The sequence below is a fragment of the Enoplosus armatus genome, chromosome 17, assembly GCF_043641665.1.
Source record: "Enoplosus armatus isolate fEnoArm2 chromosome 17, fEnoArm2.hap1, whole genome shotgun sequence".
NCBI classification, from domain to species: domain Eukaryota; kingdom Metazoa; phylum Chordata; class Actinopteri; order Centrarchiformes; family Enoplosidae; genus Enoplosus; species Enoplosus armatus.
Genome location: NC_092196.1, coordinates 18517555 through 18545476, shown reverse-complemented (window position 1 = coordinate 18545476; position 27922 = coordinate 18517555). Strand labels below are relative to the sequence as shown.

General features: G+C 41.7%; 2 protein-coding genes across 3 annotated transcripts; both read right to left on the bottom strand.

Annotated features, from left to right (window-relative positions):
- Window positions 1-466: 466 nt before the first annotated feature.
- Window positions 467-5332, bottom strand: gfap (glial fibrillary acidic protein). Its single transcript, XM_070923559.1, has 9 exons — window positions 4812-5332; window positions 2758-2818; window positions 2568-2663; window positions 2294-2455; window positions 2001-2126; window positions 1388-1608; window positions 1253-1296; window positions 716-798; window positions 467-508 (listed from the first exon to the last, which is right to left on the bottom strand). The coding sequence occupies exons 1-9, from the start codon at window positions 5330-5332 to the stop codon at window positions 467-469; spliced, it is 1356 nt and encodes a 451-aa protein (XP_070779660.1).
- A 5629-nt stretch (window positions 5333-10961) lies between these two features.
- map3k3 (mitogen-activated protein kinase kinase kinase 3) lies at window positions 10962-27145 on the bottom strand. Of its 2 annotated transcripts, XM_070922647.1 has the most exons (17): window positions 27031-27145; window positions 22698-22777; window positions 22040-22161; window positions 21086-21126; window positions 20529-20628; window positions 20280-20393; window positions 19951-20071; window positions 19055-19188; window positions 18654-18727; window positions 18380-18447; window positions 17723-17818; window positions 17417-17578; window positions 16928-17076; window positions 15560-15691; window positions 14612-14741; window positions 14294-14471; window positions 10962-13068 (listed from the first exon to the last, which is right to left on the bottom strand). In XM_070922647.1, exons 2-17 carry the CDS (start codon window positions 22699-22701, stop codon window positions 12840-12842), a joined length of 1854 nt encoding a protein of 617 aa, XP_070778748.1. In that variant the 5' UTR covers window positions 22702-22777; window positions 27031-27145; the 3' UTR covers window positions 10962-12839. The 2 variants fall into 2 exon arrangements, with proteins under 2 accessions (XP_070778748.1, XP_070778747.1); XM_070922646.1 differs by having other exon boundaries at window positions 17417-17818.
- Window positions 27146-27922: the final 777 nt, after the last annotated feature.

Sequence of the window (27922 nt, the reverse complement as noted above, 5' to 3'; positions counted from 1 at the left end):
AACTCCATCTTATACTTCTCTTGCCACATTTCACATACACATAACCACACGTCAACCTCCACCACGCTACGTATTAGCTGAACACAATCGCTACGTTTCAAGGCCTCTTCAACGGCAGCTAATCAAACAATGCTAAAAATCTGGTTAAAATAAGACAGGTCACTAGTAATTTCCAGTAGTTTTTACTGTTTTTACTCATTAAAGAAGACTGATCTTCATCCAACTCAAGATTTGTAAAAAAGCTAAACATTGATGTTTTTGGCAGAAATTCTAATAAGGGAGTCTAGGAGTATTTAATGATTATGTCAACATTGTGGGGCAGTAAACATATTAGCATATTAGAAAAATTAAATGATGTGATGACTCTGATGGGGCAGCTTTGGGCTTTGGAAAGAAAAATGTTGTAATAATCGTTCAAAATGCTCAGATCATGACTGAAGACAAAATGGGAGAGCCGGTGGTAAAACTAAGGAAGGTCTTTGTGTTCAGTTGTTGATTCCTTAATGATCTGAAAAGAAAAGGGATCAGAGTTAAAAATAGAAGAAAGAACAAATCTCTGGAGAGTTCTCACTGCATATGGCATCAGGTGTGCTGAGCGACAGTGAATGAGTGTGAAAACCTGCAGAAGGGTTCAACATTGCCCTCCAGAGGGAATGGGTGCAATGTGCAGATTGGCCTGCTTCAGTGTGAGTGAGGAAAACTGTGATGCACATACCTCCCCATCTCTGGTCTCCACAGTTCGAACCAAGATGCTCCTCTTCACGTGGGCCTCTGGGGTTTTAGTGTCCAGATTAGTTTCTAGAGGATGAATAGAGGGAGAAAGAGGGGAACATTCAGTGCAGTTATCCTCTGTTCAAAGGCATTTTACTATCAAGTACTGTTCCAAATATATATATATATATCACAAATTCAGCTGGGATGTTCCAAAATACGACATTCAGGGGGCAAAAAGCATGTAAGATGGTGAGCGAGATATTTAGACAACTACCCGGCCAGTTAGCACTAATTCTGTATTTTTCTAAATTACACAGCTCCAGTTCCTATGGATATTCATGGTGCCTAAATATGATTACTATTGATTTTGAAGACCCCTTGATCTTTCTTCTAGTGCCACCATCAGGCCAACACTTTACTTGTTAACAAGAAATATTCAAATATATTGAACATGAAATTTGCTGAAAAATTTGGACCAATTTGTCCAAAAAGCAAAAACTAAATCAACAAAGGGAAGAGCATCACATTTGATACTGACCTCTAAACTGCAGGTTGGAAAAGCTCTGAACTGGAATGGTGATCCTGGAGGAACAGAGAAGGGACAACTACAATCACTGACAAACAAGAATATTTACTATCATTGTTTACATTTGTTGGTTGTGTCAAACCCCACCTGCTCTCCTCTCCCTCCAGCAGCTTCCTGTAGGTGGCAATCTCGATATCCAGGGCCAGCTTGACGTTGAGAAGGTCCTGGTACTCCTGCAAGTGTCTCGCCATCTCCTCCTTCAACGCATGGATCTCCTCCTCCAGATGGCTCACTGTATCTTGGTAACCAGTAGTCTCCATGGCGAAGCGGTCCTCCACCTCCCGGAGCTGGCGTTCCAGGGACTCGTTCTCAAAGAGAAGAGACAAGACAAAGTAATGAACACCAACATCTAATGCGGCAGACTGTTCTACTGAGATTATTTAAAAGGCCAAATCTGCTGCCAACACTAATACTGTTAGAATACCTAACCCTTCTTCTACTACTGATACTACTATATCTGCTACTATAAATCTACTGCCTACCACCCTACCAATGCTGCTAACACAACTATCTCTACAACTATTTTTGCAGTTACTACTGACTGTTATTACTATCAGCCTTCCTGTAGAAAAGAATGGAAGTGTCCAATTTTACACTAAATATGTAATTGAAGAAGCTTCATCATGTCCATCATATCAAAGATGGATTGCACCAACAAATGTGTTTTCACACAGTGTTTTATGTGGTTTAGTGAACTTACTGTCCCACGGAGAGCCTCAAGATCACAGGTCACCCCTTGGATCTGACGCCTGTATTCATTGGCCTCCTGTTTGGCCTGACGCAGGGCTTCTGCATTTCGATTGGCTGCATCCGTCAGGTCAGCAAACTGTGTACAAAGGCAAACAGTTCAACAGCCTGTAAGTATGTACGATGTCTCTGCTGGATACCCCAATCTCCTCACAAGGACAGTTAAAGTTACATCTAATGTAATTTGGATGTGTATTACTGAACTTCTCAGTACTATTCATGAAAGGCATATCTGAGTCGTCTGACCTTGGATCGGTACCACTCCTCAGTGTCCTGCATGTTTGAACTAGCCATGGTTTCATACTGGACCCTGATGTCTCTCAGAGCAGCAGTCAGGTCTGGTTTGGAAACATCCAGGTCAACATGCACCTGCTGGGCCATGATGTGTTCCTGTAACTCACGCAGCTCCTGAGATGGGGGGAGGCAGAGGAAGAAGTGAAGAAAAGTAGACGTTCAAATGAGGTGAATAAATGTGGTTAAAGGTACAGGGCGTGATAGTTGATAGAACATGTTTTCTTACCTCCTCATGAGTCTTCTTCAGGAAGTTTATCTCATCCTGCAGAGCATCGATCTTCCTCTCTAACTGGACACGATTTAGAGAAGCCTCATCCACATCCTAAGTTAAGAGTGAAACACAGGGTGGACAGTCAGACATGTTGAATGTATTGATTGTTTTGATTGTGAATTCAGAGAAATATCAGCAGAATTACCTGTCTGAAGGCATTCAAATTGTTCTCTGCATCCTGTCGAAGGCCAATCTCATCTTGCAACCTAGGTAAGTCACAGTAAAAGCTTGATTAAAGTGCTTCATAGGTGATCATACAAACAGCTAATTTCCCTGCTGTCATTTAAGAATACCGTATTAACAACACTCCATTTTTTTGTAGTTTAATATTTGTTAACCTATAATTAGAAAAAGTTAGGGTTAGCAAGAGTTTTTAAGTACATTTGTTCCATTGAAGCGACATCCTAATAATTTCCAGATTCATGAATATCTTATTTAACAGGAAAACATACGTTTATATATCATAACATACATTTTAATAAGATATGTTTTCAAATAACAAAAAATCCCTAAAATAATAATCATTTTGCTTTCATGTCTGATCGTGCTTTTTTCCCTCCATCTGCTCCTTTATGGTACAACATCAGTAAGAGAGAAACAAGCATACAGTTTTCTGTAATTCAAATGAGACTTTCCTGTATAATAAGAGTCAAACTATGGGGACTGAAAACCTATTTCAAGCATTTCGATCAGATTTTTTGTGTGAGCTTTGGTGCTGCTCAGGGGTCGACCGGGGCTCAGCTGAAAGGGCAGCTTACGCATCATTACACATTCACTCCAATCTAACAGCCAGAGGCCTTTCCCACGGGATGGAGTTCACACACACAAACACGCACGCACACAAAGGGTGCATGTGTGTATGCACTGCCTCACATGCAGACACACACCACCCTGCAATCCATCTGCCATATGCACAGAGGCATGGAAACATAAATGTCCAGACTTGGGGGAACATCTGTACAGCTTCACGCAGAGTTTGCTGAATGGAGTGGTTCGAGAAAACCTGCAGGAATCACAAATGTGATCTTTGACCCTCTCAGCCACGGCCATCACTATTCACTGTGCGTCCTTTCAGGGGACCAGCAGCTGTGTGGTAATCAGAGGGTAGAGAGGAGACTGACGTAGACTTTTCCACCCTCAGCAACATTCAATCGCTTATTCTTCTGACTAAATTAAATTATAGATTCATGCCATGTGTGCACCTTAAGTGAAAAAAACTAGAACTGCAGTGAATCTGTGTTTTGAAGTTGCAGGGGACAAGAGAACATCTGCCTTGCTGTCTGCTTCCTTTTGTGGAGGGCTACCATTGTGTTTGCCTCATTCCTCCACACTCACTCAATGGCGGCGAGGGGTTCAGTCAGGATCAAGTTTGTAAAGAGGGATCCAGGAGTAAAGCTCTGGCTGAGCACAGTGGTCTGCATTCCAACAAATCAGAGACAAACCAAATCTGCATATAAATGCATTCGTAATTTAAAAAAAGAAAAAACTCAGCTATGCAACAAACCTGTCTTATTTTGTTCTGAGAGACCTCAAATCTTGGCAAGCTGAATTAAATTTCTTGTCCTGGTATCTAAGAAAATTCCAAAGCAACTAGTGCTCGGCATCAACATTAAAACAAAGCCTACACATATGTGACCAACTCTTGACAGTGATAAATGCAAATGACAGGATGTAATGCTAGTGCTACTTTGAACTAAAAAGATGCATGGAAGAAGTAGCGAGACAAAAAAACAAGTAAGTCTTGCACACTTAACAGAAGATAAAACAGAAATGAATTGAGTAAAACCCCAAATATAGATGTAGAAGAATGGAGAAAGCAGAAAGGAGTTTGATACTCCTCTCCTCCATCTTTTATGTCTTTTTATTAGTTATTTTACATTTTAAATGTAAGCCCCCTTATTAAGGAGTCTGTTTATATGCTTTAAATTTCTATTTTTATTACATAAAACTGTGCAGAAATTCTTCTACATTTATCTTATAGCAATTGAGCTGCTTTTCTTTTCAAAGAAACTTCCAAATAAGTGCCAAATTTAACATTTCATCATCACAAAGTACAAGCAAGCAAACAAAACAAGTAATTAGTAGTGACTAGAGCAATAAGAGCAAAGGAGAGACATAACAGGGTGGTGACACGGTGTGACAGTGCATCACACCAACATGATCCTCCACCCACAGGAGTTCCACCCTGCTTCCACCTACCTCTGCTTGAGCATGGCCAGATCTGCAGCCAGGTTGTCCCTCTCTATCTCCTGCCGAGCTTTGCCAGCAGTGAGACTGTCCACCTGCCTGCGCAGCTCTCTCAGCTCCTCCTGGTAGATGTCTCCCAGGCGGCTGGGCTCCTTCCCCTTCAGCTGGTTCAGCTCTGCCACCAGCACCTTGTTCTGTTGCTCCAACAGGCGCACCTTCTCTATGTAGCTGGCAAAACGGTCATTTAGGCCCATCATCTCCATCTTCTCGTTGGTGCGAGTCTCCTTGTACTGGGCCTTCATCAGGGACTCAGCTGAGAAGTCCAGTCGGTCCATGGGGCTCCCCAGGAGCAGGGCTGTGTTGGTTGAGCCCAAGGAGACCCGGGATATCGGGCTGGAGTGGGTGAGGTTGCGAGGGGTGCCATGCCAGGAGAGGCGGCTGGAAGAAAGGCTCCCGATTCTGACTCCTGTGCTGCTAGAGCCCTGGGGCCCAAAACGCTTCCTGTACGAGGACTGGAATTTCTGACTCTCCATGATCAGGAATGAAGCTCACTCAGGACACAAACAGGGCTTTTATAAAGGCAGGCGAACCCCCCGAGTCCAAAGCAGAGAGGCCACAGGGTGAGGCAAAGAGAAGGGAGGGTGGCAGGCAGTGAATGGGACAAAAAGGGAGAGCGAAGGGGTGGTTTACATGACACTCAAAGAGCTGTGTGCCAGGGATTGTCTGTGCTCGTCCACTCAACTACAAATGTCTCTTGGCTTTCTCCCGCTCTCCCCCTCTCCTCCCTTCTCCCCAGCCTCTGACTCACTCTCCCTCTCTCACTCTTACTTTCACCCCTTTTTGTCTCTCTCTCTTTCTTTCTGTTCCAGCTGAATGAAAAGGAATGTGTGTGACAGGGTCTAGCCCACCAATTCAACCTGACCACACATGCACTCTCACAAAAACAGAAACAGAGTTTGGTTGAACAAAGGGATGGAGCTGTTGGGAAGAGATCTTCACTCTCTAATCCGAGAAGCCAACAGCAGGTTGACAGATGAAGCAGATAAATTAGACACATAGAAAGAGTGAAATATCAAATGTATTGGTGTGTTGCACATGTAAGCTATTGGGAAATGTCCAACAGATAAGCCTGCAGGACTTAGTGGAATTACTCTTTGGGTACCACTGTGTGAGGAGACAAACAGCATGCAGGACAGAACCTCAGAGCTGTTGTTTCCCCTCTCCGGATCACAGTTGATGGCACAGTTACATAATAAGGACATAACTGCATACAATTATTCACTAAACACCTGCTTACTCTAATGGGAATAATTTATCGAGGAAAAATATTCGTCTTTGATTACAGTTACATTTTTCAATGTTACTCTGTTGATAAAATAATAGACAATAAAAACAGATGATAATATGATAACAGATAATACACTTTTGCATCATATAATATGTTATATTTATATTACATCTCTACACAGCAAGGGTCAATTTACATACATACTGTGTCACAAAAGGGTTAGACAAAAGCAAATGATTATAATTTGAATATCATTAGAGTAAGATTACTATTATTTGTCAAACTTGGGGCACAGAACACTTTCTTGATGACTTTTCAATGTATTGTTGTGTTATGAAATGCTCTTTAAATATCATTAAAGTGTTATTCATTCCAGGAGTTTAAAATGAACATGTTGTATGTATTCTAATAATACCTTAACTTCATTAATTTCTGTTTTCTTCATGTGCAACATGAAATACATTTGGTGATATAAAAAGTGATATAACTCAACCAAACTAAAGTGTATTTGCACATAATGCATCTTACAGAACTTTAATTTTGTGGCACACAAAGAATTTTGTGCACAACATTAAGCATGTGCCACTTGGCACCCCATAACATAGTGTACGCCAAAGTGTCAGCAACAGAGCACCAGAGCCAAAGACCAGGAACACAGGGGTGATTTTAATGTGGCCATGCTCCTGCTGCAATCAACAAAAAAGTGTATTTTTTAAAACAATCTTGGCAACATGAAAAAACAGCATCACACATAACTATAGATATACAATTGGTTGACCCTCATGCTGTAGCAGCACATGCACACAGCAGGGGTAGATTGCAGCCAAGGCACCAATGAGACTGCAGGACTCTGGTGTATTCACTATGTTCGGATTATTAGACATCCTGTCGGCTCCCAAGACAGATGGATGGTAGAGACGAGGAGGAGTGGGATGTAGGGAGGGTGAGAGTGAGCAGTGCAGACCTAATCTGAACTCAAGGAGGACTAACAGAGGCTCCGTTACAAAACTATTTTCATCAATTACCTTGACAACCGCAGGGTTGGCTACGTCAAAGTACTTCAGCTGATCTTCTTCAAGATCTGAAGAGGATGTGATTTATGGAGATGAGATTGTGACTGACTGCCTGCTCTCCTTCTCCAAGTGCACACCCCTGAAGAATTAAGGTATTAGAGTCCTTCGACACAAAACACTGTCACAACAATTATATTCTTAAAAACAATATGTTTCATCCCATTTACTACGAATTTACTGGCTTATTTACTATAAATACTGTATAATCTCACAACCTTTTAAGGTAGCAAGAGGTTGTCAAACGAGTGTAAAATATAGCTGAAGACATCAATAATTAATATTGTAAATTAAATAATAAAATTGAGTGTAAAAAGAAAAATAAAGTGCCATACATTTCCTTAACTCTCCAAAGAGCCTTTAACCCCGATGAGTCAAACAAAATACATTAATTAAAATTAACTTAATTTATTTTACTCTTTTATTTAACTTTGAGTAGCAAATTTTATTTTTCCAACTCATTTTGAATATTATTTGTTAAAACTATAAAACTTGTAGAAACAGTGGTATAGTCATTTAACTGTGGTGTTGCTACAGGTAGTAAAATCACAACAGCAGTGGGACATAAAGGACCTCTTTGTTACAGAGTCATAAAATCACAGGGAGTGGAAACCAGTGGTACTGGGAGACAGTGAATAAAACCCTGTATGACTCTACTATCTGGCCACTGAGTGTTGTTGCTATTAAGGAAGAAAAACAACAACACAGTGACTTGAATTCCAATTGGTCTCTGTTAATAGAGGTTAAACGAGGTGGCACACTGTAAGTCTGGCAGAGATTTGTTGATTTAAAAGGCTCCATCGCTAAGGATTAATGCCGTGGTTGCATCATTAAGGTGACATGAATTGTTTCAGCTCTCTGGATTTTTTAGACAATCACGGCTGTTGCCTTAGATCTGGTCACTGAGGTAATATGTCCCGAAGATTAAACATCCACAGAGAGAGAAGAAAAGGGTGGTGCAGACCTCTCTGTCTCCTCCCTCCCTGCTGATGGAGTCACTAAAGAGCCAAGTCAAACAGCTGATTCATGTGTCCGACATGAGGAGACCATTTCATTTGCAGGACTTACAAGGAAAAAGGGTGAGGGGCAGAATCTTAATGCTGCTGGACTCAGACTGATCTCAAGCCAAAGTAACATGGCTGCCAGCTAAGTTTGACTGCGTAATACTCAACGCTTGCTTTGTGCTCTGGCATTTTACACCCAGAATCCCCAGTGTGAACCTCTCCACTATCATCCCTCAACCTCACTGATGTCTGAATGTACATGGCCACATACCAAATTGAATCCTGACTAACGAGCTGGAAATACGACTGTCTCAGCCCCGCCTTTATCACTACATCAACGCCCTGTTTCCCTGACAAGGTTTAAATGAAACCAGGAGTAGGCCATAATCTAGAATAATAACTCTTGTTTCAAACATTGATTTACTGAAACACATCTCAAACACCTTCACAAAAACTCTTGATGCCAAAAGCCTTTAATTGATCAACATTTGGAGAGAAAGTGCTGCAGGCTTCCCTCTTTGAGAAACAGATGTCTGGGATCCAGCAGTGAATTGATTCCCTCTGTTCTTTGAAGGTAAGCAAATAAACGCAGCAAAATTTAAGCAAAACATTAAGCAGGTTCCTCATGTCCTCATCTAGCTCTGGATTAACTGTTATTTTACTCTGGTTCAGTTGAGTCAGGACTATTCCAAATCTTGACTAAGAAAGCCATTTTAGTTTAGTTAATCTGGTTTTACTTAAATCTAAATCTAAACTTAATCCCCGTCTGGGAAACTGAACATGAGTGTGTGTAGTCCTCACATGAAGCTCTACTCTTTCATGAAAGTATTCGTTTTATTCTCAGGTGCATTTCTGAACCCTGAGACATGACAACAACAACAACAACACAGCTAAATGCTTGGGTGATACTGAACCAGCAAGGCCTCATGGGAATGAGCTGTGAGGAAATCAGGGGGGCTTAACTGGGACAGACAAGCTGGCTATATGACTCAGCACCACTGGGCCCAAACAGAGCGCAGCCACAAAGAGCACCGGTGGAGAGCCGGTTAAGGCCCGAAGCTCCAGTCTGCCTGTCAGCAGGAATGCTGGGGGCCCAAATATACCACACAGAGCGAACTGCATACCACACAAACACATCACACAACAAGCACAGCACTCAGATACAAACACAGGCTGTAAACTGTTGTTCAAACCATGTGGGTGTTTGAATGCCAATACACACAATGATGGTGGTCAAATCTTTAAATTTGACTGATCATATGCCAGAAATTATAGGATATCATAACACAAGACAAAGAGTCTACAGCCATGCTAGCTGCTCTGTGAGGCTGTACGTAGGCACAGTGGTGCTTTGAGCTAAATGCTAACGTGAGCATGCCAACATGCTCAAAATGACAATGATTACGTACAGATGTTCATCATCTTAGTTTAACGTGTTAGCATGCTAACATTTGTACAGTTGAGGCCGATGGAAATGCCATTCATTTTGCAGGTATTTGGTCAAAAACCAAAGTATTGGAAAAATTCAAATTTTGACCTGATGATGGCGCTAGAGGGAAAACTGAAGGGATCATCAAAGTGATTACGATTCATCCTGAGGGGAACATAAATGTGTGTACCAAATTGCATGGCAATCTATCCAGTATTATTTGAGAAATCTCACTCGTGAACCATAAATGTCAACCTTCTGGTGGCACTAGAGGATCACCAACCTCAGTAGGATTTATCCTCTGAGGACTGAGAATGTCTGTACCAAATTGCATATAAATCCGTGCTATAGTTTTTTTTAGATATTTCAGTCTGGACCAAAGTGGTGGACTGAGAGACAGACTGAACCATGCCACAAAAATCATATTCCACACTGAGGCAGCTGATATTTCATGTTTAACACAAACCCAATAAAAGCAATAAAGCAATTTGAACAAATCCTGCTCTTTTTGACATATAATATCTAAGGGTTAAAGAGTAAGAGGGAAGCAGAGGAAGACAAAGGCGTTCACAATGGCCTTGAATGTTAAACAGCTACCAGCTTCCTCTGTTCTGGCTCAATATAAGAGACATTATAAAAGTAGACTTTTGTAATTGTCCTCCTCTGGCATGTTGTCTGTATTTTCTTTGACAATCTAATGCTGCTTTCCAATAAGTCTTTTAGTAGGTAGAGTGGATATGATTCATTTGGAGAAAATAAACCTTTCCATCCATGTATGAGAAAACAAAGAGGGTGCTGACCAGTGCAGCTCCTCTATCCTTATCGTGAAAATAAACAGAAAAATACTACAAAAGTGACCTTTTTGTTTACCCTCTATACTCATATTATCCACTGTAACCACGTTATAAGTCTTGAACCTTTCCTTGTGTACTGTGAAATAAAAAGAGGGCACACTAGAATGAATCAATTCATAAAGGCAATAAAAACCGAACCTGTCAAAAGCAATGCATCTCTGTGCCGTGCCAATTCAAGAAAAAGGCCTTTTGTTCGATACAGTCTGTTTTCTCATCTCACAGCCAGACACGGTCGTAGAAATCTCTCCTTCCTGTGTCTGCCTCCTGTTTTTCCTCATGAGATGAGAAAAAGAGCAGAAATAGAGGAAAAGACAAAACGGGGGACAGAGAGAGGGAGAGGAAAAGCGAGTGCATTAATCAAGTAGCTTCTTACTGCCAACAATGAGCTCAGTCTCCTGTGTGCTTTCCTTTACTGGACTCACTGAGTCTGGAAGACACAATCTGCCACAACTTTTACAAACAATTTATTTGTTTTGGAGAGAGGGCATGAGATTATATATATATATATATATATATATATATATATATATATATATATATATATATAAAACACTGTCATTAAACATACATTTCTTTTCTTGCTGTAAAATAAATTTGATACATTAGACTTTGCACTGCAAGTCCTGTCATGATACATAATCATACATTTACATATATAGATCTCTAAACAACTAGTTTGTATTCATTTGCTTACCACAGGGTTCTTTATCTCATTGTCTTTTCAGCACTGAACATATTTTAGCTGCCTTTAGCCTGTAGCGGCCCCATAGAAAGTTCTCATATTAGCGTTAAGGCAGCAGCAAACCCTTTGCCCAGAAAATCATTAAATACTGGACTCCTTGTCTGAACCCTGGGATAAACAAAGTCGTCGTCTGGGTTGAAAAGCGAACTCTGAAATCCAGCGCTGGCTCCAGTCCTGCTCGTCTTTGGCTCACACACACACCCTTTAATTACATTTCATTAACGATCACAAAATATACTCCCAGCAGTTAAAGCCTTTAAAGCCAAATGATGCAGTTTCCGTAACCTGTCAGGTAATACTGTGTTCTAAATGTATAGCTCAGGATGTGTGGAAAGTTTTTTTTTGAGCTGGAACAAGAACCAGGCAGCCAGAGTTCGTTTTCCACCCATTTTTCATTTATAAACCCCAATTCTGTAATGTCTGCAAAACCAGCTGCTTTTAATGATTTACTTTGAAGGACACAAAGTCCTCAAAGTATCATCAGATTTGACACAATCTAAATATAAAAAATATATTTATACATATATATTTGCTTATAAAATCTAATTGGAATGGACATGGGGATATAAATACAAAGAAAACTATTTTCACATTTGAAGTAAAAAAACAAAAAACAAAATAAAATTTGGTAAAGAGAACAAAAACCCCACAACATTCATTTTACATAAAAGTGCATCTGATTTAAAATTGATTTTTAAGCTAAGGCTTCTCAGTCAGGGATGTTTGGGCCAGACACACATGTCTTAGGCAAAGGCAACGGAAATCACTTTCAAATTAAGGCCTTTAGTTTGTATTTTAAAACCATAAAAGCACTGTTTGCTTCACGTTCACATATAATTGATATCATTTCCATAGCATAATATTTTATCTGTTTCTTTTTGCCACTTTGTCGGCTGAGAACACCTGTGATACTGAAGAGCTACAAGAGGACGCTGGCAGGTAGAAGGATAAGTCACACTGAGGCGAAATGTAGAACAAGAGTTATTTTAAAGGAAAATAGCTTAAATAGCTTTTAACAGAGTTATAGTTTTCTTTGTTTAAAACAAGACAAAGATAAGGTGGAAGAAAAGAGAACAATCCTGTCCAATTAACACTGTTGTGCACCAGTGGTGTTCAACATCCGCTGGGCAAACTTGAGCTTTAGGCCTGCTGCAGCTTTGAAACGATGCTCAGCTAAATGTTTAACTGTAGGGCTTCCTAGCATTTCTCATAACTGCCCAACAAGTGAATGTAAACACAGAAGAGGATACTTTATGAAGACACAACTGGTGCATGACTTGAATGATGTCGCCTTTGGAGTGCATCATTTGGAGTGTGTGCGTGTTTGTATCTGAGAAGGATCAGCAGCCCACCAGATACTGAATCTGTGTTTTGTTTCCCCCTGGTGGTGACTCTTGTAAGAGCATGTACTGGCATTGGTTTTCAAGGCTTTGTTGACTGCTGTTGTCAGACTGTCTGTTATTTGGATTTGTGTGAGAGGACACAAAATCTTCTTGAAGCACATGAACAGTGGCAGAGGCTCGTGGGTTTAACACTGACTTCTAGACCAGTTCCTTGTCCGGATTTCTGCCATGGACGGGTTTCAAGGAAGCTACAGATACTGCTGAGGCTACTGTGCTACTCTGTGGTTAAAGTTTGGAAACCAGGCAGGTTTCAGCACAGAATCTGGGAGAAGGGATGTCTGAGCAGCTCCTCAGCGCTGGGCCTGTGTTTGGCCTCCACAAAAATGCAGCTCATGAAGTCCCGTGCCTGGTCAGAGGTGTGCGAGGGCAGCAGTGGGTTGGTGGGCTGAGTGGCGATCTTGAATATGGCTGCCATGGCCTCATATTCAGCCCATGGAGGCTTTTCTGTCAGCATCTCCACCACCGTACATCCAAGGCTCCTGTAAAAGGAATACATGATTGTTTTTAGTTTAATCTGCAGTGAGGTCACATAACAAGCTGAAACAAATACCACAATAATGTTACAGCTGCTTGACACTAAAGCTTTAAAGGAATGTTTTGAATGTAAACTTTCACACACGCTGGCTGCAGAGGGCCTCCTCCACCTGTTTGGGAGGTACAAGCCCTCCTGGGAGCATTACTCCCCCTCCAGCCTGGACTGAGAACCTGGAACATACCAACCTCTGTTACGACCTGTCTGACTGGCCTACATCCAATCACATCACTTGCCTGGTAGGTCACCACCCAATCAGATTGCATAAGGGAATGTTGTCTGCTCTGTGTGTGGGAGTGTGGTAAGAACTGGGCTACATACAGCAGGCTCCTCACTTTATTAAACTGTTTTCCCATTGAGAGCCCAGAGATTGCGCCACTTTAAGAGTAAGACATTGTTTTCCCTTTATTTACATTCACATGTCTCATCCTGTCAGCCCCTTTTGATTTGGGATCCCACTCGAAATGATCTGGTTGAATGAAAGTATTTCTACCCTGTCAGTACATGTACGTAACCTTGGTCCCCATGTCAAACTAAACTATTTTTCTTCAGAGATGTCTTGCAAAGCAGTTGGTAAAAAACACCAATTTTGTCATAATTTCCATCAAATTGTTGCGTGTACTTCTGATGTAAAAAGCCATGATGTCTCCGTTTGTGTGTATGTGTATGTTTGTCAGTCACATACATGTGTTTTGCTCGAGAAGTATTAGCAGCTATATTCCCTTAAAGCAAAATATGATCCATTGTTTGTGACACAAGATTATCAGAGTAGTTACAGTAGATTCTTCTAAATCCCAATAAGATTCAAGAATATACGTCTAAAGGAATCCATTTAAATGCTCTTTTCTCGATTATTTAGTGTCCTAGCTGACAAAAGAATCTTCTACAAAGTGATTAAGGCATGCATTCCTCCAGTCACTCAAACCACATGTCAGTATGTATTAATACACTACTGAGATGTTGGAATCTTATTAACAAACAACCTCTGAGTTTGCTAAAGAAGGCAAAAACAGAATTTAGATTCAGAATTTAGATGCTACTTGCAATAATTTCAATTTAGAAACCTTCTCAACTAAAAGTTATTCAGCTCAAGACATCAATCCCTAAAAACACTTTCTTGATAAACTAGGATCAAACTTTAAACTACACTGCTGTGTATTTCCTGGTCTTACCAGACATCAGCCTTCCTGCCGTAGCCCTCTCCACTGATCACTTCTGGGCTCATCCAGTAGGGGGTGCCGGTCACAGATCGGATGCCGGTGCCAGACATGCAGATGGTCTGCAGCCTCTTGCTGGCACCAAAATCTCCGAGCTTCACATTTCCTGCTGAATCCCGCAGGATGTTGGCACCTGAGAGTTGACATGAAACATGTAAATATTTTATCTCACCTGTCACCTTCCACATGCTGTGAAACACAAACATCTATATATGAAAACACTGTCTAAACATTTATCTTGAGTCTAAACAGTAAAATACTCAAGCTCTCTACCTTTGATGTCCCTGTGTACGATCATGTTGCTGTGCAGATAGGACATCCCCTCCAGGATCTGTCTTGTGTACTTCCGGGTCACATTTTCTGTCAGCGCCCCGTAGGCCTTTAGCTGGTCTTTAACTGAACCCTGATAGGAAGAAAGCATGTGCTTTAAACTCTGTAGCCGAAAGACACCAGTATGACAACACGCAGACTGAACACATCCAGGGTTTAAGACCTCCAATGTGCCCCATCACCGCAGGTCTAAGCCAGGAACATAGGGAGTGAATGAGCCATGCTAAAATCTGGCACCTGAAAGATGTGATGCGTACAAAGCATGGACAATGTAATGGGCCTTTTTCACCAAATAGTCCCAGAAACTAAAGAGTCTCAAGAACTAAACTCAAAAAGTAAAATTTAAAGAAAGCAGCGATGATATGCTCTACAATTAGTCAATTGTGGACCCCAGGACCTGAGAAAAACTAGCTGACTACTGGCTGACTGCACAGCGTCAGTGCTGAGTGTTTTTTCTGCTTCTTTTTCTGTTTTAGCACATAACTTCTTCTTCCACTGTTTTATGATTTACTGTTTTTAGACTTATCAGGAAGTTGGCGACACAACTATGACCCAAAACTAAGTTCCTTAGTTCCTAAAAAGGTTCCTGGAAAGGTTTCTGCGGTTGAAATGCCCACCACTTTCCTAAAATGATTTATATCACCAACTTAATATCAATTCAAAAAGTCATGCAGACTGAATGTTTGTTTGCTTTCCTTTATTTCATGCTGGTATGTGAATGGCTTAGTTACTGAGTTTAAATTAGAATTGCCTTGCATCATACCATTAGATGCAATTAGACTGAACCCAAACACTGAGCTTACGGAATTGATTTCTAGGGTTCGACTTGTGAAACCAGCCATTATTCTGAGCCCAGGTTGCAGCTGTGACATTAATGTTGATGGGACTCACCCCCGGCATGTACTCCATGAAAATAGTGAGGGTCTTCTCATTGTGGTCCCTCAGACAGCCGTAGTACTGAACGATGCGCTCGTGATGCAGATTTTTCAGCAACTGGATTTCACACTCCAAAGCGCTGACCTCCTGTAAAGCAACAATGACATGTAGGGAAATAACACACTGAAGATTCCAACGGCCGCCCGAATTAAACAAGCTGTCATTTCTGAACAATGCATCTTTGTTGATTTACTGTTTTCATTTGCAAACAAAATGCCTTTTTTGGATATCCGCAGGCTCTGTCATACCTCTGTGTTACCACTGATGACAAACAAATGTACCCATAAACACAGGGATGACAAACAGTGATTTATTACTGCATATGAAGTCTGCCAAAAGTGAAACCTAAAGCAGAGAGTAAATGAAAGTCAATAGCACAGTTCCCCAAAAGAAGTTCCTGTGTTTACTTCAGAAAATGAGGCCACAACAGAGAGAGAGACAGAAAGAGAGAGACAGACAGAGAGAGAGAGGGAAGTCAGAGACGCACAAAGTAATCTGTAAGTCCCAACACAGAAGCCGGTTTAATAGAAACAACTGATTCACATCTGCCACAAGCTGAGGGGTGGGGGTGTGAAGGGGTGATGGGAGGCCAAGGCAATGCTGACCCATCACCCCTCACCACCACCGCTCCCCCCATGACACTCGGCTCCTTTCAGATACAGGAAGTGACAGTGCATGTTTTCTCTGTGGAAGACAGGAAAAGACATTAAAATGGGGAAGAGGGGGGTTGTGGAAGGAGAGAAAACCTCTTCAATACATTCCACTTCTTGAGTGACTGAATTTCTTTCCTTCAGATTGATTATTTTATTTCTGTGTCAGGGGATAAAATAACGTTTTTGTGGCTTAACTCCTGACCAAAGACCTCAAAACAAAAGTAGATATGTTTTTAATTGATTTTTATGATTTTTAAGATTCATTAATTAAATGCTCACTCCCTTATGCAAACTGCCTACGTTCCAGCATAATGGCCAAATTATGTAATAATTATAACTGTATTATGTATTTTGACTGTAACAGACTGTAATGTTACCATTCATGGGTTACATTGTAAAAATAAGGAGGAAATTACACAATTTCCTGACAAAAACAGAAGATCTTTAAAGTGCAACCAGAGGTAGCAAAAATGTCTAAATGTAAGTGCAAAATCAGCAAAGTCAGCAAAGTAAAAAATATCTTTCATAAATGTAGCAGTAACAAGACGTAACATGCCATAAGCAACAGTGGAAAATTTCTCAACAGCACCAGAAAGAAAAAAGAGGAAGGCACAAAACAACCAAGCATTCTGTCTCTGTGAAAACATGAAAAGTTTAACTATCCTCTCACCTTGCTGGTCTCAGGACTCTCAGGATCAAACTGGACTTGCTTGGCAGCCAGCTCCCTCCCAGTATCCACATCATAACACAGGTAAACCCGACCAAACGCTCCCTGGCCCAGAAGTTTCCCCCGCCGCCACGTCACCGGAGCGCTGGGCGCTGAAAAAACCCCCAAAACACACACTCAGCTGTTAATTTGTTTTACATAAAAATACAACATGAGACAGTCTAATGCCTTTACAGAATTGCAAAAGCATTATTTTCCTTACAAGCTAACAGTGTCCCCCTGCTTCCAAGGTTTTTTCATCCTGATAAAAGTAAATTCTGGTGGAAACCCATTTTCAGCAGCTTCGATTGAAAAAAAATAAACTATAGGTATTAGCCCTTAAACCCTGCAATGTATCATCTATTCATCTCCTAACAATTCATGTCATCCTAACAAGTGAAGTGCATTTTCAAAAGGACATTGTATTTAGAGTTCCTCTAAATCAACACTCACACTTATGTGCAACAGAACGATCTTGGGGACGGAGCCTGCCCTGAGCGTCGACCAGTTGCCAGCTGCCCAGACTCTCCTCGCTGCCGTTGAGCGACCGGCGTGAGGGCACCAGTGTGAACAGGTTCCCCTGGGGGCGACGAATCCGCGGAAATGTTCGACGGCCTGAAGGAGAGCAGGAAAGAGGCTGGCTGAGGTTAAATATCACATGATGAACAGGAGAGATTAACGGAAGAAATAGTACAAAGAGAAAGCGTAAGAAACCAGGCGCATAGTTGATAAATGCAGATAAGTTACTAATCGTCTTACCTTCACTGTGGTCCTTATGATGCAGGGACACATGGTACCTACGAGGATAAGTGCCTCCTTTCCCTGCTACCCTGTCATACACATGGTTCTCCCTGTCTGAAAGCAAATATCCAAAGGTCAAAGGTCAGCAGAATTACTCTGTAATTCAACCACAGTTTAGCTCAGTTGCACAGAGTCACACAACATTCACGTGAGCTACTTTATTACTCTCCCTTGTGGCTTATACTTATGAAGAACACAGCAGATATGAACTTACTTACTGTTCATGTTTTCAGCTGGTTCACACTACTTGTGTATGAACTCGGAGGTCACCATCAGGCACAACATGTCTATCAAGAGTACATTTCTTTATCAAATCAGTAATGTTGTACCCTCAGCTTTTGAAAAGCCTGGGACAGACTAGTATTTATGTTTGTGATTGATGTTGCAGTATTCAGTTTGCTGTAAACATAAACTTTAATGCATCTCTCACAACTTGCAGCCAAAGTCTATCGAAATCTTCCACCATGGTGTCCTGATGGTTTGACAGAAGTTTGGAGGTGGCTGTCACAATACTTTATCCCATAAGATGAGAGTGTGCTGCTTCAACATAACATTTCCCCATGGTTACTGCAAAAGTTAAAGGTTGGAGGGATCTTTTCTTGTAGCTGCTCTTACCTGAGCACTCCTGACGATTATCAGGGTAACTCTTGGCTCTGTGCATGCGAGACTTCCTCAGTGAGGGGCTGTGAGAGAGGACAGGGAAGGAAGAAGAGTGACAGATGTATTTGGGTGTTTACATAAAACAGGTTACAATTATTCCAATTCTGCAAACACCAATTCTGGAAATGTAATGGAAAAATAATAAAAGATGTCATGAGTAGTGAGTTCCTGGCATGCAGAATTCATTTTCAATGTTACTTTTGAAAAGAGCAGGCAGTTTCCTCCTTACCTGTCTGAGTTGCTGTCCAGAGACTGACAGCTTCCAGAGACAGAGTTTTCTGCACTGCTCCAGGGATCCAGCACCTGTACAGGGCACAATGGAAAACGAAGGGTGTTTTGCACATGTGCTTTGTGTACACGTGCTTCGGAAAGAAAAATCCATCTTAAAACAGAATTTAGATTTGAAAACTTTGGGAGCATGAACCCAATATTTATTTTACTCCCAAATGAATTGAACTTTTTAGTAATGCTTACCAATCCTACCCAACTCCCTGGAAATGTGAATAAAACAACTTCAGAAATCAGAAAAGGTCTTTGAGGAAGAGTTGTTTATGTGATCAAATCTCAACAGTCCATATGATTTCTATTTTAAAGTGGATTCTTCCCATTAATAGTGAAGCGATGACTCACACACTGATCGCTGGTCTCTGGGATGAACTCCCCCTCACTGTTTATGCTGGTGTATGAACCCTGGCGGGCGATCCTCTGCTGCCGTTCAGGCACGTAGCCAGGAGGCGGCGAGCTACGTCCCGTGTTCTGAGAACCTGGGATTAGGCAGCAGTTATGAGCATTAAGGAAACATTAGATATATGAAAAATAAGAATTTAAAACAATATCTGGACTTTACAGGCCTGAGGACTGAAAAGTACATAAAAATGTCAGCAACAATACCTTGAGGACATCAGTTGATACCTGATATTGTTGGGAAAACTACTTTGCATAATTCTTTTAACTAATAGGCCCTGTTCATCTGTGCTGAGATTTAACTTTTATTTACCATGCTGTAACTTATGTGACACAACTTATTCAAAAGAAACAGAAATATTCAGCAAGGCCCTCTCTCCTTCCTGTGCCACAAAGCAAAAAACAAAAAACAAGTGAAAGCACCGATTGCCTCTATTCTGACTGAAAGGAGCAACATCTGAGAGCTGGTTTTGGTATCTATGGCCTGGTGCTGTCCAGCCCTCCTGCAGCCACTCTACAGGGGGGAAAATCCTAAACCAGGCCACTAATAGCATTCTGTAATCTGATTGGCTGCTGTCCAGCAGGCATCGTCTAGTGATGGTGAACAGGAAAAGGAAGAGGACCCGTTGCTAAAAGGGGAAGCCAGAGAAAGAACAGCCAGAGAGAGTGAGAAGGCAACAGACAGGGAAATCGAAGTAGTAAAAAAGAAGTGGCAATGGCACGATGACTCTGCATAACTGAATATAAAAATAAAACAGTGCGTCCCCTCTGAATCAGTGTGTGAACCATCCTGTTGCAGATAAGATTAGAAATAACTTTGAATGACAGCTGAAGACATGTACCAGTTGATAGGTGGCGCCCCCTGGGCTCGGAGGATTGGTACACCGAGCTAACGTCTCCAGTGGACTGGGAGGACTTGATCCTCACCTGCTTACACGGCGCGTGGTGGGAGGGAGAGGAGGCCTGTAGTTGGAAGGAGGAGGGGAGAGCAGGAGGTTTAGAGAAGGCTTCAACACATGATTAAACAGTTGCTTCATATCAGCAAACCAGTTAGTGTGATGTAAATGTAATGAGGCAATTTTACTTTTCACAACATGGCTCTATGGTGAAGAAATGGCAGTGGTGCAATGGCACACTGTAAATACACGCCCAGTGTGCGTGTGTGTCTCACATTGCTGTGCTCCTGAGTGAGCAGCAGGATCTTGATGCTCTTCATGTTAGAGCTTCGGTCCAGCAGGTCGATTGCTTTGTCCAGATCATCCTGACCTCGCAGAGGGATGGACAACTGCGGATACAAGACAAACATGTACACACACACACAACAATATATTAGAACAAACAAATACCAGGATTCACAAGCATACAAAGGCTTTTGGAAAAAAAATTAAAGACGAGTGGTGATACAGAGTCTCCACTTTACCTCATTGTTCATATAATGCAGGTCCAGCTGCTGGCCAAAGACAGTCTTGACTTTCTGCTGGATTTCCTCGAACTGCAAAGGTCGTCCAAACATCAGGATCCTACACATGAAAAAAAACAAGAAATCAGACAGATAATGAGAGATTTGTACAGACTGCTAAGGAAACTGCTTTTGAGTTACAGGCACACGTACAAGCAAAATCCACACAAGCTGCTGTTTTTAGTGTGTGCAGATTCCTCTAAGTACACCTTGCATATTTGTGGTTTGTGCATGCAGCCACAGACTAACCACAGTCCTTTCCCCTTCCACTCTCCAGCTCACATACCAGTCTGAATGAAGTGCTGGAGTGTGTGTTTGACTCTGGGATGTGCTCTTTCTCATGAACTGGAACATGTGACAAGAATGGCATGCCTGAGTGAATGTGTTTATGTCTCTGTTGAGTTTATGCTCTCTCACTTGCTCATAGATATGAACACGTATGTATGTAAAATGTTTATACACACACACACACACACACACACACACGCACACGTAAAAAAGCCGAAACCAAAACTCACCTCCTCTCTCCTGAGAACTCAAACTTTATCCTGACATCGTCCTGAGAGTCAACAGAAACAGGAAGGTCAAAGAGTGGACAAAGGAAGTCACCAAAGTGATTGAACTGATATTTAATGTTTGTAACATATATGGTAATGTGTACAACCCTAACAAAATTAAATGATCGTCATCACTGTCAGAGATGAGATTTTCCCCAAAGACATGAAGGCTGACTTGCATACTCTCATACGCTCTGTCTTCACCACTTACTTACACAAAGATTGTTTGCCTTTCACTGTACCTCCTCCATTGTTACATCATTTGTGAAAATCCACTTCCACTCATAACAAGTCCAAACTATGTTATTGGGGTGGGAAAATGGTGGGGGACAATCTGTGGTTTTAAGTAAACACTACACTGCACATGAGTTGTCCACACACTCTGTGTCTGCAGCTGTGGGTAGAAAGCGAGGGTGGGTGGGCTATTGGCTACTTTTCCACATGAGCAGAATATATTTTTGGAGAAGAAGTTGAAAATAACTGGATTTAATACATTTCAGATGCATCAGTAGCATAGTGGTGGGTGGCCATCTTTGAATGTATCTGTCACTATGCTAAATTAGCTAACTGTGTGGGCTTGGGGAAATATTGTAAGAAACAAGACTAAACCTGGGAACCTGGGAGCTTTGAGTTTCAGAGTCTCTCTAATTACACGAAACGTTCATATGTTTGTTTGTTTGTTTACCCATGGGACCAAGATGTTTGAGCTACAGCTCACAACGAAATCTAAGGTTATTTGATTGAATAGAGTATTCTGACTAATGTGAAGCCTGGATAAGAACAAAGGTATTACCCTGTCACTCATTCCTGGGTTTAAATCCGGGTTTATAAGGAGAACTTTACACAAGCTCGAGCTTCCAAACCATTTGCAGTCCTCCAAAATATTCTTTTTGTGGTGATGCAGCTATACCGCACCTGTCTGTTGGCCTGGGCCGGTGTCTTGGGTTTGCCGCTGTCATATGACAACACAGGCTGGCGCCGCGTCATCTGGAGGGCAACCAGGTCTTTCATTATAGAGTGGAGAGCCTGCCTCTCGTCTGAAGAGGATAATGGGTCGGGAAAAAATACACAATTAGAGTGTGGATTGGAAAATGGGTGGCCTGTGTGCATGTATGACAGAAAGCGTGATATGAGCACCCTTGCACTTAGTTCTGTACTAAAAGGTGTGTGCAGACAATTAGTCAGCCATCTTTAACTACAGCCATATGGAGACTATCCTGTGACAGGGTATTAGAGGCAGGGAAGGACTGCAGTGTTTTTGATATGCCTATTCCCATGTTTGATCTCAGGGCAAGCACTGCCTTGGCTGGACTAGCGCACGAAGAGAAAATATTCTCCTTGTGTAGCTTGGACAGACATCACACAGCCCCAGGGCAGTGGAGAGAACCAGACCCCCATCTCCACAACGTCGAAAACCAATCCTTCACCCGACAGTGTCTGGAGCAGCAGCTCGCACAGGCTTTGGCCTCAGGGATGGTGTTTGGTGCGAGCGTGTGTGTGTCTGCTTTTATCTCACTCTGTGAGGAAACCATGCTCTAAATGTCTGTCTAACATCAGAATTTACAAGACTTACTCATTGTGGCGATGTTTGAGTACGTGGTCTACAAACCAGTCTTCAGAAACTTGTCTCTGCTGTACCAACCCACCCACAGCCTGTAGTGATAAAAACAGAAATCAGTTAGTTATAAGAAAAGGCGTGTAATAACTGAGGCTGGCACTGTTTTTGTTAATATTCCTTTGCTTGGATACAGAGCAGAAGGATATGAGTCATGGAGTCAGACAGGAGATGACATATGACAAAGGTTATCAGCCAGTCTCACTAAACTTGTCAGTATGCAAGTACCTCAGCCCACAAAACATCACCTCGGTGGTAAAACATTACTAAAATGAGGAAGCCATAATTAAAAAGGGAATTTCTGTATGAAACCTGAAGGCTGGCATGACAAAGTGGGTGTACTGCACCCTTATGATATGGTATCTAGGTAATTAAATTACATGGTAGAGTGTTTTAACGTGACACTAAACAGAGAACCTGATTTTCATTTACAGCACAAACCCTTCTGCATAATTCCTTGCAGGCATGTAACAATGTAACCTGAACCCGCAGAAGACAGACATAAAGATTTCTCTTACTGAAGGCCTGAGTGAATGAGAACGTGTGCAGTGCATGTGAGAATGTGTGTTGTGTGATTTGCCCATGAGAAAGAATGACAATTGGAAACGGCTGAAATTCAAGCTGCACTGGCAGCGATCAGTCTGGCACAGTTCGTATGGGAAGAATGTTTTTTATGGGGAGTTTTCTGCCATTTTAATATCTACCAGCTTCAAACTTCTCTGCAAAACCCGAACTCAGCTGTGTTATAACTCCATTGTTGATGTTAACAGAGCAATATTTTCTGCCCTGTTCAAGGCGTCAACAGCATTATAAACTGAGGCATTTCCTTCAATGGAGAGGGTTTCCCCCAAATTTGTACCAATAAACTACTGAATTTAAACTCATTCAACAAAGGAGAACACAAAAGGACTCTTGTGTTCTTTGAGGTTCTTAAACACAAACTTAGTTTTCACAATTACAGTAGATGACAGATGAATATTGGTAAAGCAGATATGACTGACTTACCACTTTTAACAAAACCAAAAAGATCACATACCTATCAAATCAGAGACTTGATTGAAATAAACTATCTCTACCACAGATCTGACTTTCTCTCTCCTGATTCCAGTACCTCAGCTCAGGTATCTGTTGACAACAAATTCGATCCGATACCACAACTCTCTTTTTCAAACATTTCTTACTATGTGGAACTCCTTAGGATCATTTTTATGCACAGTAACTTGGTGCTATAAAACTGATTTGGCAGCATTGTGACTGAATGAATGTTAACTAAGATTGATAAAGAGAAGATCCTACATTATTAAGGACTATCTCAATTTACAATATAACTGTGACAAAAAAAACCCAGCACAGAGACCGGGATGAGGATGGAGCCTACAGACGAGGTTACAACTGTCTTTCTGAGGGAAACTTTGCACCGTCAGAAGGATGCAGAAGGAGGTGGGAAACTGTTTCGGTGTATGAAATGGGCAGCATCGGCACCTGAGGCAACTCATTGACTTCTGGGTAATAATCACCCACAGGAATGCCAGGCATGTCCGTCTGTGGTCAGCGGAGCGGTGCCACGTTGCTTTCAAGCTTCCGCCACTCTCATGTTCCCCTGCCAATGGAGTAGGTGCCAAGGACTTCTGTCCTTCAACCCTTTGAACTTCATGCTTCATGACATTTTATCCCATACTAAATAACATGGAGTTTATGAGCTGTGCAATTCCCCCACCAGTTGCATGAATGTACAGTCACTTCAGGACACTCAGCCATTATCTCCCGAACACAAAACGTTCCTCAAAGAGAACAGTTAAGCTGCTCGGTCTGGAAAGAAAAGCTATGAATTGTGCACCTCAAGGGGCTCTTGTAGTCAACACAACAACAACTAATCTCTCTGTCCATTCCCCCAGCTACCCTCTCCTCTCTCCTGCTTCTCCTGATTTTAATTACCTCCCAAGCGGAATGCAGAGAATTCAATGTAGAAGGAGGCTGCGCTCTACCAATCCAGTCAGCTGTGCCTGCTTTATTTTCCTTGTATCACATTTCCAGGACTAGCAGGATTTACATGGATTTTCCTCCCCCCTCTCTTCTCTGTCTGCTTTGAGAGGTGTTTAGTCTGAGGCTGTTTTTCCCAGCCACAGTTCTTACTGTCTCTGGCCAGTGATGCATCTGGACTCAGTGCTTCACAGCAAAATCCCCAGGCCTGATGTCTCTCCTGTTTCAGGTGCACATGTGTTTTGGGTTCGGGGCAACGTCGCTAGCACTTTCTTTGGCTTAAATTTCAAATGCCCTTTGTAGTATTTTAATACAAACATACAGATACATTCAATTTGAAATTTCAAAAAATATGTTTTAGTACAATCTCAAGGTGCATACACAGTCTGAGTTTTGCTTATTCTGCATGTTAGGGTTACAATATGTAAAAGCCACCTATCTTTTGTCAAGAGAAAGATGGCGATCACAAACCATGACAGTATCACATGAAGTCAAGAATGAGATCCCTCTGTCTTGTGGAACCACAGGTTTGTGGAGGGACTCTTTAAAGCCTGGAGCTTCAGTATACACCTCACCATAACTGTGGCATAAATCATAATCTGAGTCTGGTAGAGCAGGGTGAGTGTGATAGGCTGAGGCTAATATGTTGCAGAACACTCCATTATGTCTCCCCTCACCTTTATCTCATCTCTTTCAGTTATAGTGGCAGGTGGTTCACACATTTGAGACACATTTTCAGATTATAGATGAGTAATCTATATATGTACATCCAACAGAGAACAGAGTACAGCACTGAGGTAATATATCACCATGCAAAATACTGCAAAAACTAAACCCCTTCAGTCAGAAATCCAGAGATTTTGGTGAGTCAGAGGTGTGAAAGGTAGTGTGTAGTATTCAGAAGCTGGAAGACTTTGTCCTATAAGGGATAGTATGGATTTGATAACGAGTTATAAAAGTCAGAAATCTAAACATGTACTGAAGCATTGAGCCATTGGTATTGACACCATCTTTTCATTTATTATACTCTTCTTCTATTAATACAAAACAATCCACACACATCCAACAGTTCACAGTCTAGTGCTACTGTGGCACTTCCTTTTTTTTTTTAAACAAAGCAACAAAAGCAATGGCTGCACAGATTCTAACTTGTGCAAATCTGTTTGCTCATTTGGCGCATGGAGTGACACTAAACAACAACTAAATCTAAGTTATTCATATTTTTTCTGGTGCTGTTGAAGGTTTGTTGACATCAGTAATGCTTGTAAACACAGCTGTCAAACTGGCCGATATTTTCAGTCGTGATCATCTGGTAAACACAGATGTGCTGATTGTTCCTCTTTCAGCCAATTATACAATTATACCTGTAATGTATGGAAAACCGCTTATTGGGCCACTAAGTTTTCTATAGATTTCAGTTGTTCTGATAAAACGTTTTCACACTTGACAAAAAACATTTTAAAGCAAAATACGTAGGATTTTAGACCACAAATGGCTCTCTACTTGATTGTAGGTATTTCTTTATTAGTGGTCTCAGAATGAATTGCCATCTTATACATCCCCTTTGTTGCTCTGAAACTCTAGTGCCTAGGCTGACTTACTGCACCTCAGTCCAATGATGCTTTGGGTACCAGAAGGACTGCTGTTGGTGTACCAGTCTTCCTGTTCTGTAACACCTAAAAATCTCCTTTATTGGTCACTTTAAACCCATACAAGCTTGTGGTTGCATTTTTCTGTATTCCGCTTGCTTGTTATTCTGCTCTGTTTGTGATTGTTTTGTTGAATCATCAATTTTTCTGTGCAACTGTAAACAGGGTGATGCTGTAAAAGAGACTGCATGCTCAGCCAACCGACCTTGTGTAAATACAGGTAAATAAAGTCAGGGAATGTGATCACACAGGGTGTAACTACCTGACAGTCCAGATGAAATGCATTTTATAGTGTTTCTCATGAGAAAGGTTATGTAAAAGACATCTTCAAGAATGGCAGTAGAGGACAATGAAGTTGTGTCCCCGCATTTGTTATGAGAATTCAGGGGCTTTAGCAACTACAGGTTATATGCTTTTTAGAGACTTAATCCAGTACTTTTGGACCCTCAATCGTTTTTTAAATAACAACAAACAATTTAACATACTTTGCTTTTTGTACCTGGGTGGCATTGAGGGGACCCCAGTATTTCAAAAAGTTTGGCTACAGCCTTGTTTTCAGGCAGAACCCTTGTAGTTACAATTATCCCTACATGTCCTGAATGCAGCATAATTCACTCATCAATTAGGCTACCTGTCATCGCTGACACGTGCACAACCCTCACCTGTCGCCTTGACGACCTTGGTCAGGACAAGACCGGACTTCTCCCGCTTGCAGCTGACTCAGGTCACCGGTGTCTCGCGACAGAGATGACGCAGTAGGTCCAGCGGTTGTTCACGTCCATTGGTGCCCTCAGTCAGACCGACACACCGGGGAGTGCGTGTGTGTGCGGGGGCGCCATGGCGGGGCTGACCCCCCCAGGTAACTGGGGCTCGTCTTCTTCAACGGAAAATTAAGGCACTCAAACAAACGGATACTTTCCAGGTTGTGAAAACAAACACGGTCACATCAGACAGATGTGAGTTTTACAGAGAAAATGTTCCGATGGAAAAGCCTACATCAGACTGCTCCAGCTGTGGCCCAGACACAAACTTCTGCTCCGCTGCAGCCTCGGATCTTTGGAAAACTTAAATTTCCAAAACATTTTCAGAGGTCACACTAGATATCAACGCTTTCAGGCTTGCAGGACAGGGAGCAGCATCCCATAACCGTGTTAAATACGAACACAAACTACCAAACAAGGTGTAATAATAACCTTATGAAATCCATTTGTGAGTATCAGCTCGCCAGAGGAAAAGACCGTACGATTTCCGTGATTTTGATGGCCTCTCTTCCTGCTAAGTTTGCATATTTTCCTTCCCTGTGTTGCCAGGTTGGAGTCCAAAGTGGCCTAGGCAGGAGATATCGTTACTTTTCAGATTGCATTGCATATAAATGCATCGCTTTACAACTTGAATGTCTAAACATGACCATATAAGAATAGATAAAGGCCTATCTCTGGCCTGTAGGTAAGTAAAAGTAGGCTACAGGGGAATTTGATTCAGTGGAGTTGAGACTTGTAGCAAACATTGATTGAAATAACAAAAAACATATTACTTGCACACGTTTATTATACA

Excerpts from the sequence above, each read along its gene's own strand:
- gfap (XM_070923559.1), bottom strand. The coding sequence starts at position 5,332 with ATGGAGAGTCAGAAATTCCAGTCCTCGTACAGGAAGCGTTTTGGGCCC. Across the intron at positions 2,819-4,811 it reads CTGGCCATGCTCAAGCAGAG|GTTGCAAGATGAGATTGGCC; the intron begins GTAGGTGGAAGC and ends TGACTTACCTAG. Across the intron at positions 2,664-2,757 it reads ATTTGAATGCCTTCAGACAG|GATGTGGATGAGGCTTCTCT; the intron begins GTAATTCTGCTG and ends CTCTTAACTTAG.
- map3k3 (XM_070922646.1), bottom strand. Across the intron at positions 19,189-19,950 it reads GGGGCGCCACCTATCAACTG|GTTCTCAGAACACGGGACGT; the intron begins GTACATGTCTTC and ends GCCTAATCCCAG. Across the intron at positions 17,819-18,379 it reads TAATCGTCAGGAGTGCTCAG|ACAGGGAGAACCATGTGTAT; the intron begins GTAAGAGCAGCT and ends ATTTGCTTTCAG.